Genomic DNA, 12,510 nt, shown 5'->3' with positions numbered 1-12,510 from the left:
GGCAGAGAAGGCTATAAAACAAAATGAAATTTTTTACCAATACAATACGTTCACAGATGTATCACCGCGATGGCATGATCATATAATATTCAAATTTTTCGTCGTTTTTCGACTAGTAGAGAATCGGCATCTGTAACTCAGAGTAACGGTTAATGCATACATGGAAACGCAATATACATGTATAATCCGTTTTACTAAATGTTTTACGCACTACTTTCAACAGAATTTTAAAACATTATACTAAAATGATAAAATACGAATCCATGAATCGTATCTGTATCGCTTTACGTTAGTGAATTCATTCTTTTGTTTCGTTTGTCTGGAGAAATTTATTTTAATAAATAATAGATGAATTCAATAGAAACGGGAATGCGAGTAGAGTTGAAAACTACGTGATATATAAGGAAGGAAAACAATAGCAGCGGCAAAAGCGAAAGTTGGTTGGCGTGTTTCTATATCTGAAATATGATGAAATATGATGTCTCTTCAAATTTCGCACCAGTCGCATAAGAGTAGCGCTAATAGCACCACTATGAGGATGCAAATCAGGTTTGCTTTAAAAACACGCTGTAACGCTGATGAGCGTTAGTTGTCTTTGTGATTGTTCATGGTAGGCAAGAATGCCTTTAAGGCGACAAAGACGCCACTATCTGCACCTCACTGAGTTTGAACGTTGTCGTGTAATAGGACTGCGAAAAGCTGGATGTTCCTTCTGTGATATTGCAGAAAGACTTGGCAGGAATGTAGCCACTGTACATGTGTGCTCCATCATTTTGAAAGTCATATCACAGTCGTTGAGAGCATCCACACTCCTATTGGAAGGTAACGTGATGAGCATTAACCGTCTTAGTATTATCGACCAAGTGCACCAGGCATGGAACTCCATCCCATAAACTGACATCTACCACCTGTATAACACAAGGCATGCAAGTTTTCATGCATTCTGGCGCTTACACAGGTTATTTATGTACCAGCATTTCACGTTTGCAATGTCTTACGTTACGCTTACATTAACCTGCGATATTAATCACTTACATATGTTACCTAACAAATGTATTCCCGTAATTTCATTACTCTACATTAATTATTGTTTAGTGTTGTGATTTTTTCCGTCAGTGTACTAGTTTTCTGAACTTAAAAGAGTGAAGATTAACCGTGAGGTATAGATCAACCCGACTAATTCTTGTATATAACAACTGAAAATGTCAAGCACATGAACGGTGAAAGAAACAGAGAAGAGAATAAATTGGCTTGATTCCTTCGGAAAATTTAATATCTTATTCTCCATCGCTTCTTCTTTCCTCGTTTATTAGGCATATGCCTGATCCGTCTTCAGTGCATCTGTTATTTGTGCTTACTTACTATTTGATCTCTTCACATCTTCCTACATATTGACCTTTTCCCTATTGTTGGATAATTTATTACAATTTTAGGCACTCAATTTTCATACTTTCTTGTGCCATGATCTCTCTGTATTTCTATACTCCTTGACCTGTTCATTCTGTTAAGCCCTAGTTCTGGTTTGATTGTTATAATACTAATAATATCAGTGTATACCAGCTGCTTTCCTTGAAAACCCTTTCTTGTTTAAGAGCAGATTTTTAACGAACCTAAAATGAAATGTCTGTAAATAGTGTGTAGCGTCCGTTTTAACATTGTGGAGTTACAACGCGGAGATCATTCATAAAATGAGAGACGCCAAAGGGGCAGTGGAAACGATTGTTCCGAATAACTCAAAAGGAACAAAGTATAAGTTAGTGAGAGGAAAGGCAATGGTAGAGGACAATATGATGGAATTTAGCAGATTTACTGAAGAATTATTCGTTAAAGTTGAAATAATCCAGATAAGAAATGGGACTGAAACCCTTTGCTAATCATAACTGTGTGCGGCCCAGGGACTCGGACGTAGGACTTTGTCTTTCAATGGCATTGTACTAACTGACTGACCTATCCAGGTTGTCAAGAATATTTACTGACGTCGACTTGACGGAAGGTGAAGGAGTGACGCCAGCAAACAGTAAAACCGTGACTGTAAGCGCCTAGCAAGAGAACGTTATAGTCAAAGTGGGGAAATAGGAGAGGCGTTCAATAATTAATACAACCCTTATTCTGAAAAATGGTTGGTTTTACTCAGAATTCCAGTACACCATACTATTACCCATTCCTCCGGCTATAAAACTTCCTTTTTCAAAAAAAAAAAAAAAATCGTCCAGTGCGACGTCCTTACGCCACCTTACTGGGCGGACTTGTATGCCGCATGGTACCACTCTTGCTGCATCAAAAACCTCTTCATCACCCACGTACTGCTTTCCCCGGAGAGCATCCTTCATTAGGCCAAACAGATGGAGGTCGGAAGGTGTGTAGGCAGCTAGGAACCCAGCGAACACACCCCTTTTAAGTACTGAACTGGACGAGTGTGTCAGCGTTACTAACAGAGACGTCCAGTTGTGCACCGAGGTGTTTGATTGTGAACCGTCGATCACCACGAAAGAGAGTGTCCGCACGTTCCGACGATTCAGGGATCACAAGTGTGTGCGGCTGGCCGTCACGCGGGAGACCGGACGGCTTGCGTGACCTTGTTCCGATGACGACAGACGCCTCGCCCAATGACTCACAGTGCTTTTCTTCACTGCCAGGTCTCCGTAAACATTCTCCAGGTGGCAATGAATATCTGCGATGATCTGGTTTTCCCGCAAAAGAAACTCGATGACAGCTCTCTGCTTGGAACGTACTTCCGTTACAAACGCCATTTTGTAGGCTACATAAAGCGCCGCCACCTTTAGGGACTTCATGAAACTGTAGGAGCAAAAGCGGGAATTTTCCATGATGCTTCACAATAAATTCTCCATTTTTTCAACGGAAGTTTATCGAGAAAAAATGTCTTGCATTACTTATTGTATAATTTTATGCTGGATTACGAATAGCAATCTGGAAGAGATTTGTATATCACAGTGGTTGAAGAATGACTGATGATGACATAAGTTTTTGTACTGAAAAAGTACCGTAATTCCAAACTTATGTCATAGACAGTGCATCATCTTCTTATATCTTCAAGGAAATTTAAATACTGACTGTTATAAACTGTAGCGTTCAGAAACATTTGAATTTACGATTTTGAAAGCGCCGAAGAATATTGAAATATTGGAAGATAAATAAACAACTACGTAAGATCGAGAAGACAAATGACATAGTTAGCTACCTGCAGATAAAGGTGAGACCAGGTGGAAGGACACGGCCATGCCCCCCGCGCTCTGTCCGAAAGGCGTCACCAGGTCGGGGTCTCCTCCGAAGTTGGCGATGTTGCGCTGCACCCAGGTAAGCGCCAGTTGCTGATCCTTGAGGCCAGCGTTGCCAGGGACGACCTCATCTCCCGTACTGAGAAAACCTACAACGAATGGCTCTTACACTGTGCGAACGATAAGCGAAGTTTCTGTAATGAAGTTTTATTAGTAGTGTGTTTAATGTACTGTTACAAACTCAACTTCTCTAAGTAAGAGGTATGTTTGTAGTATGTTTATAGCTTTTCTATTATTAGAGGTATTTATAATTCGTCTCGCCAACTACTAGACAATGTGTATCTTACCGTATGCATTTCGTTTTATTGATTTAAATCATTCTGAAGGGTGTGAAATAAAGTACATTTACATTTCTTTTGCTTTCTGTATCGCTACATAAGATATTGAGTGCCGGCCGGTGTGGCCGAGCGGTTATAGACGCTTCAGTCTGGAACCGCGCGACCGCTACGGTCGCAGGTTCGAATCCTGCCTCGGGCATGGATGTGTGTATTGTCCTTAGGTTAGTTAGGTTTAAGTAGTTCTAAGTTCTAACTAACAATAAGTAATGCAAGACATGTTTTCTCGATAAACTTCCATTGAAAAAATGGAGAATTTATTGTGAAGCATCATGGAAAATTCCCGCTTTTGCTCCTACAGTTTCATGAAGTCCCTAAAGGTGGCGGCGCTTTATGTAGCCTACAAAATGGCGTTTGTAACGGAAGTACGTTCCAAGCACTACCGTTTAATGAAAAAAAAAAGAACTCATCGAGTATAGGAGCACGATTTGCTTACCGTTACTGTTTACAGTACATATAAATGATTTACCGGAAAGCGTCAGATGTTCTCTAAGACTCTTCGCATATGATACGGTTGTCTATAAGAAAGGAGCGACGCAAGAAGATAGTAACGATTTGCAGAATGACCTTCAGAGAACTGATGAATGGTGTAGGTTCTGGCAGTTGGTCCTGAACGTAAATAAATGCAACATATTGCACATACGTAGGGAAAGAAATCCACTACTGTATAGCTACACTGTTGATGACAAACCGCTGGAAACAGTACCTGCCGTAAAATATCTCGGAATAACTATCCATAACGATTGTAAGTGGAATGACCACATAAAACAAATAGTGGGTTCAAATGGTTCAAATGGCTCTGAGCACTACGGGATTCAAAATCTAAGGTCATAAGTCCCCTAGAACTTAGAACTACTTAAACCTAACTAACCTAAGGACATCACACACACCCATGCCCGAGGCAGGATTCGAACCTGCGACCGTAGCAGCCCCGCGGTTCCGGACTGCAGCGCCAGAACCGGACGGCCACCGCGGCCGGCCAAATAGTGGGAAAAGCAGATGCCACCCAGACCACTGTAACGTTTGGGTCTTAAGTAAGGTGTGATGTTTATGTCTAACAAAGAACAGTTTTATCAAGTGGTGTGCTGACTGCATATCTGATTACGTGTATCTGTATCTTTACCTGAGCCTGTTTTAAACTATCTGTAGACTAGCAAGAAAGCAATACCAGAAAACCCAAACTAATTAAAACCTGTGCGCGATAATGAGAAATTAGAGGTAAGTGCATTCAGGTCTAATAGATCTCACTACGGCCCTGTAAATCTGAATAAGTACAAAAGTGGTCCCTATGCGAAAAATCTATGAACTGTGTGAATTAAATTTCTTACCTCGTATTTGTGTCACGTTGGATAACGCGTTGTTCTGCTCTCAGCACTCTAAACTAACTACAGTTGCAAAAGCGAAAATGCAAGATATTTGACTGAGACAATTTGAGAATTTGTTTAAATGAAAACGACTTGGAACTGAGAGGCGGAACATGATTGGGGAGAATTACTGTAATATCTTTCTTGAAAACCATACTACATTGTGAAGTGAATCGAAATTGTTAAGCCATATCATAAAAATTACATTTACGCAAACAATAAAAAAAACTTGGGGTCACATATAAAGCTGGTCTTATTCAAATTCGTTCTACAGCAAAAGCGCATAAATACATACTGGTTGCCTTATTGTAGATCGATGTAACAATATGTAGACAGATTCTTCATAAAAATTTCATAATAATATTTGTAGCATTTCCTTAATTATACTTAAATCTTTTTTCTTCCATAAATCATCAATACACAACACTGAAATTATTACACTGAATATTTAATACTATGCGGCTGTCCACTTCGGAGCATGGCAACAGACACTGCCAGCCTCTGGCGCGCAAGCCCTTCTAGTCCAGAGCAACCACTGCCTACCAGTGTGCGAGCTAACATAAGCTCTATTTTACACATACTCTGCCTCAGCGATAGCGCAGCGTTCTTACACACGTACATCTTTGTAATCGATCTATCGTTTATGCTCTTGGATAATACGTTAAAATTAACAATTTTCATTAGAAGTACCTGTTTCACCGTGAACAAATGGTGAAGGATAAATAACATTTACATAAACTGAAGAAAATCTTGCCGACCAAAACAAGCCACACAAAGTGCTGGAAGAAAGTGTCGAATCGCTCTGCTAAATGGAATGTCGCGCTATACCGAGAATGATCGAGCAAAGTCGAGACGTACCGAATAATGCCTAGACAGGCCGAACCTCGGGACACATACAGGCAGCACATTGGGCATGTGTTAAATTTTGCAGGTCGTGGCTGACCCTGGTGTAAACTTGGTTCTTCATGGCATCATATTTTTGCTGTAAATGTGTAGTGCTTTCTGAGGCAGAGACAGGGAAGCAGCTCAACATTTGCATAAACGAGCTCGGAAAACCGCCCAAAAGCCACTTAAGTTGGTCGGTATATCAGAGCAATGTTTGTTAATCGTGTGCATATTTTCGATTCGGGCCTGGCTCAAATACCTGTCTCACAATGATCCGCGCTGTGCGATGCATTACACGAAAATATGAAAATAAATGTATTCAATATATACATATTAAAAATAGCGTTTCTGGTTAGGGAAATTGTCTCCTTGTTCTATACTCCTGGAAATTGAAATAAGAACACCGTGAATTCATTGTCCCAGGAAGGGGAAACTTTATTGACACATTCCTGGGGTCAGATACATCACATGATCACACTGACAGAACCACAGGAACAGAGACACAGGCAACAGAGCATGCACAATGTCGGCACTAGTACAGTGTATATCCACCTTTCGCAGCAATGAACGCTGCTATTCTCCCATGGAGACGATCGTAGAGATGCTGGATGTAGTCCTGTGGAACGGCTTGCCATGCCATTTCCACCTGGCGCCTCAGTTGGAGCAGCGTTCGTGCTGGACGTGCAGACCGCGTGAGACAACGCTTCATCCAGTCCCAAACATGCTCAATGGGGGACAGATCCGGAGATCTTGCTGGCCAGGGTAGTTGACTTACACCTTCTAGAGCACGTTGGGTGGCACGGGATACATGCGGACGTGCATTGTCCTGTTGGAACAGCAAGTTCCCTTGCCGGTCTAGGAATGGTAGAACGATGGGTTCGATGACGGTTTGGATGTACCGTGCACTATTCAGTGTCCCCTCGACGATCACCAGAGGTGTACGGCCAGTGTAGGAGATCGCTCCCCACACCATGATGCCGGGTGTTGGCCCTGTGTGCCTCGGTCGTATGCAGTCCTGATTGTGGCGCTCACCTGCACGGCGCCAAACACGCATACGACCATCATTGGCACCAAGGCAGAAGCGACTCTCATCGCTGAAGACGACACGTCTCCATTCGTCCCTCCATTCACGCCTGTCGCGACACCACTGGAGGCGGGCGGCACGATGTTGGGGCGTGAGCGGAAGACGGCCTAACGGTGTGCGGGACCGTAGCCCAGCTTCATGGAGACGGTTGCGAATGGTCCTCGCCGATACCCCAGGAGCAACAGTGTCCCTAATTTGCTGGGAAGTGGCGGTGCGGTCACCTACGGCACTGCGTAGGATCCTACGGTCTTGGCGTGCATCCGGGCGTCGCTGCGGTCCGGTCCCAGGTCGACGGGCACGTGCACCTTCCGCCGACCACTGGCGACAACATCGATGTACTGTGGAGACCTCACGCCCCACGTGTTGAGCAATTCGGCGGTACGTCCACCCGGCCTCCCGCATGCCCACTATACGCCCTCGCTCAAAGTCCGTCAACTGCACATACGGTTCACGTCCACGCTGTCGCGGCATGCTACCAGTGTTAAAGACTGCGATGGAGCTCCGTATCCCACGGCAAACTGGCTGACACTGACGGCGGCGGTGCACAAATGCTGCGCAGCTAGCGCCATTCGACGGCCAACACCGCGGTTCCTGTGCCGTGCGTGTGATCATTGCTTGTACAGCCCTCTCGCAGTGTCCGTAGCAAGTATGGTGGGTCTGACACACCGGTGTCAATGTGTTCTTTTTTCCATTTCCAGGAGTGTATGTACATACCGAGCGGCCCGAGGCGGTAATTGGTGGTGACGAGAATGACGCCGTAGGAGACTATGAAGTGTGGTCCGTACTGCTGGTCTGACCCGCTGCCAGATCCGAACTCGCCGCCGTGGATCCAGAAGAGCACAGGTAGCGCCGCTGCCTCCGCCGGCGTGCCCGGCACGTACACGTTAAGGTAGAGACAGTCCTCATACCCGGTGCCCGTACTCTGTACGCAGTCGCTGCCGTACTGCGTGGCGTTCAAGACGCCCTCCCAGGCCGCTGCTGGCCGTGGAGCCTGCGGAGAATACGAAGAAACAATTCCGTGGAAAGATGCTTTCATTCCCGTTTGGTTGTACATGATATTACTAGTTGTTGAAGAAAGGCAGAAAATTAATAAACTTATCGGATACCGTCACTGAGTTAACTTAATAACATGCCCGCCCGGTTGGCCGTGCGGTCTAACGCACGGCTTTCCGGGAGGGAAGGAGCGCCTGATCCCCGGCACGAATCCGCCCGGCGAATTTGTGTCGAGGTACGGTGAACCGGCTAGTCTGTGGATGGTTTTTAGGCGGTTTTCCATCTGCCTCGGCGAATGCGAGCTGGTTCCCCTTATTCCGCCTGAGCTACACTATGTCGGCGACTGCTGCGCAAACAAGTTCTCCATCTACACGTACACCACCATTACTCTACCATGCAAACATAGGGGCTACAGTCGCCTGGAGCGAGACGTTAACTGGGGGGTCCACCGGGGGCCGAACCGCACAATAACCCTGGGTTCGGTGTGGGGCGGCGGAGGGGTGAAGTGGACTGCGGTAGTCGTCGTGGGGTTGCGGACCACTGCGGCTGCGGCGGGGACGGAGCCTCTCCGTCGTTTGTAGGTACATAACGTAACTTAATAACATGAGTACGAAATGTTTTTTTATCAGTGTTTTTAAAATTGAATATTTTTTGTACTTTTGTATGGTAAATCCTGATTAGGCTGGCCCACGACGAGAGAATATTACTGTCCCATCAACAATGATGCCATTAGAGACGGAATAAGCGACGGTACCTGACGCTTACTGTTGAGTAGTTGCTCTTCTCAACAGCGTTCTATGCACCTAAACTAGTTGTTTCTTTACCTATGATTGCTCATACTACACTTGGGCTATGCACAAAATAAAAGTCAAACAATAAATTGAAAACACGGGTTCTGTTCTTTCGTATGTAATTTCTAGACGAAAGGGAACTATGTTTAATACTTTTTGTTAAAGAAAGGACGTCTGAAATAAACTAGAAGTGGTCCTACGATATTCAGTTAACAGAAAGAAAATAGCCTTACCAAATGCAGTAAAGTTATATTGAGAGCTTCACGAGAATGGTAGCAAAATCCTTAAAGTAGATTGTAATGTAAGATATACGAATGACAATACACGAAATATTCGCCAGCTCAAAACTCTTGAGAGTTAACATGATTCACTAATTGACAAACGTGGTACAAACGGTTTTAACTCATACTTTGTCTGTCCTCAGTTCCGGAAAACAAGCAGAAAAAGTTAGTCCTGTCCTGTTGAAATATAAAGCCTCTTCAAAAGTTACAGTATTGTAACCGCCGTTCACCGCCCAGTGTCTGTCACCAACAGAAACGAATGTCACACGTTACCACAGACAGGCCTGCCTTCTTCCAGAACAAACATCTAAGTGTCCTCTTCAAGATCCAAGCGAAAAGCGTCCTCAAAAGTTAAACTCTCTTAGCAACTGTTCACTGCCCATAATCTATCACCTATACAGCCGAATGATGCACATTACCACAGGCAATTCTGTCTTCATCCAGCACATACGTAAAAGTGTCATGAATCGCTCCCTTGAGCTCTTCTCACGAAAAGTTCCAGTCTCCACTTGATTCCCATAATGTTCCGCTATTGTCTACTATTCAATTGGCTGAACACCACCCACACGAAAAGTACATCGATCTTACGTTCCACAGACTTCATGCGAGTCAATGTGCCCACTTTGTGAACTAAAGTAATGTGTTACAACAATACATTAAAGAAAATTTACTAACATTTATCACACTCATAACATCTACAATAAATTTGGATAAGTATTTCTCCATGAATAAATAAGCCAGTATTCTTGTGCAAGTGACGACAGATTGTTGTTAAATATGGTTTAAACAGTTATTTATGTCTGCTTCTCAGAAGCCTCTTTTGTTTCTCTTTTCACTTGTGGTGTCCACTAACACGGGACCACTTTCATGACGTCATCTGAGATATTGTTTGTTGAAATCGCACGAAGCATTTAAAAGTTGTTCATAAGGAGCCATTTTTCAGCTTGTCTGACATTCCACCATTTTTGGTGCATCAGCTGTACAAAGGCCATGGTAGCAACAATTGTCCAAATTCCCAGCTTTGGGATTTACCCTTTTCCGGTGGTGCTGCTCGTCTCAGCACCTATTTATCGCAAAGAGCTTATTTACCTAAAACTAGTATGAGGAAAATACTGGGTAAGACTAGTATGGGGTCAGAAGGGGCAAAGAAACAAGAGTTGCTGTAGGTTGTGTGAGGATGACTGAGGAAATAACAAAAACGAGCAAGGAGGTGCATCTTTATTTGGTCGACCAGGCATGGAGTTCGATAGAATCAGCTGGAGTACACTGATGAACATCTTATAAGATGTTGGTATAGACTGGGATGGTAGAAGTTCAATAAAGGAGATGTACACGAAGTAGAAAGTGACAGAACAAGGAATGAGGCGATGGGAGAGATGGGCGTTGGAAGCGGTTGTGGAGAGTCTGCTGCTCTGGTGTCCAACAGAGTCAGGAACCACCCCAAATGATCACGCAGATTAATTTAAAAAGAAGATACTGCCAGACAAAGGAAAATGTCTTGTTTGAAACAAATATTAATAGGGGTATGGCAATTAAGCATGAAACACATGGTTACCACATCACTCACAGAGACATACTAACGGCAGGAGAAATTTCTAGCTCTGAATGAAAACAAACGGTCATAATAACACTTAGATTTATTACCTTTAGGCATGGGAAACACCTCCTGACATTTATAAAGAAACATTGACAAATGAATAATGGAGTGTAGCACTAAAGTATAACCTTGGCACAGGTGGATAAAACAGTTACATTAAAAATTTGCGGACACGGCCAGTGATTACGTTAGTTGTTAATTACATATAGAAAGTACACGAAAAGACGGGAGCAAGCACTTCAGAATTGTCAAAATTGAGAGCAGCAAGCCGGATAAGTAACTTTAAATACCTGGCTCCTTAAGGGAGCCAATGAACTTCGCTCTGAACGATGGTGTGGGTGCGATGATGGCTTATCTTATGAAAACACGTAGAAAGTGAATAAGGTAGCTGGCGCCAGTGATGGCTGGAGAATATGATTTCCACCCTCTCTTTGTGCCGTTGCTGCTTAAGTACAGACGTCCTTCCAGGCTTGTCCTATCAGTCACCTCTTCTGACTTAAACTGAGCTCTTTAAAAAAGCCTCAAGTGGATTGTACTATACAAAGTCTAAAGTAAAGTGCTTACAATAGCTTGAATAGAAGTGTTGTTGCCAAATGCCTTTTGTAAATCGGTTGTCATGCTACCAGAAACGGAAATAGCCTCCCAGGAGCATGGTGAGTTCCAACGAAAGAAAAATACGTAACAGCGTTAAACAGTTTCCTGCTATTTCCTGTCTCATTATACTTCAGTCGATCGCTCAGAGGTGGGCAGCTGGAGCGAGGAGGCTTCTCCCGCTCTTTGACATGATTCTCAAATTGATGAACGAAAAACCGCACTTTGGGTCAGCGTAATAGAGAGGGCTCTCCCGAAAACGACAGAATGATCGAATCAGAACGTTGTATTCTAATACTTGAGACTGAGTGTTACTTTGGGACAGCTTAGCGAACATTCACAAACCTAGAGATCTCTTACCTGGATGACAGGCTTCTAGAGAGTTTTATGTTTTCGACAGAAGAATGCGTGTTCTGCTAACCACCTGGAGAGTGGGCTGGGGGAACAAGAAGGCCAGGCTCACTACCTGCGGATAGACGCCTGCCCTTATCTTAACAGTTTTATAGCGGAAAATTCCTCTAAAAAGGACCCTTATCTCGTACTTCCAACACGTAAGCTTTCACGTCCTCGAAGCCTCCACCAAATACATGTGAAAAATACAAAAGCAAACAGAGAAGTGAAAAATAGCGACTAACAAAGTTAATTATTTTGTCATCAGTCTTCTGATTGGTTTGATGTTGCCCGCAACGAATTCCCCTCCTGTGCTAACCTCTTCGTCTCAGAATAGCACTTGCAACCTACGTCTTCAATTATTTTTTGGTGTATTTTAATCTCTGTCTTTCTCTACAGTTTTTGCCCTCTACAGCTCCCTCTAGTACCATGGGAGTCATTCACTCATGTCTTAACAGATGTCCTATCATCCGGTCCCTTCTCCTTATCAGTGTTTTCCACAGGTTCCTTTCCTCTCCGATTCTGCGCAGCACCTTCTGATTCCTGACCTTATTAGTCCACCTAATTTTCAACATTCTTCCGCAGCACTACACCTCAAATGCTTCGATTCTCTTCTGTTCCGGTTTCCTCACAGTCCATATTTCGCTACCATACAATGCTGTACTGCAGACATACGTTCTCAGAACTTCCTTCCCCAAATTAAATCCTAAGTTTGATAGTAGTAGACTTCTCTTGGTGAGGAATGTCCTTTTTGCCATAGCGAGTCTGCTTTTGATGTTCTCCTTGCTCCGATCGTCATTGGTTATTTCACTGCCTAGGTAGCAGAATTCCTTAACTTCATCTAATCTGTGGCCGTCAATCCTGATGCTATGTTTCTCACTGTTCTCATTTCGACTACTTCTC

The 12,510-nt window shown here is 43.6% G+C and overlaps 1 protein-coding gene across 1 annotated transcript in view; it reads right to left on the bottom strand.

The window, feature by feature from the left end:
- The window catches only part of LOC126355443 (acetylcholinesterase-like), a gene marked incomplete at its 5' end in the record, with an annotated part of 69,430 nt that overhangs the window by 47,111 nt on the left and 9,809 nt on the right, over nt 1–12,510 (bottom strand). Inside the window, 2 exons of the mRNA XM_050005751.1 lie at nt 3,200–3,385; nt 7,679–7,955. Coding sequence (XP_049861708.1) covers nt 3,200–3,385; nt 7,679–7,955 — 463 coding nt within the window. The remainder of the gene's footprint in view (nt 1–3,199; nt 3,386–7,678; nt 7,956–12,510) is intronic.

Source organism: Schistocerca gregaria, chromosome 3 (genome assembly GCF_023897955.1).
Source record: "Schistocerca gregaria isolate iqSchGreg1 chromosome 3, iqSchGreg1.2, whole genome shotgun sequence".
NCBI lineage: Eukaryota > Metazoa > Arthropoda > Insecta > Orthoptera > Acrididae > Schistocerca > Schistocerca gregaria.
This window is presented reverse-complemented; position numbering and strand designations above follow the sequence as displayed.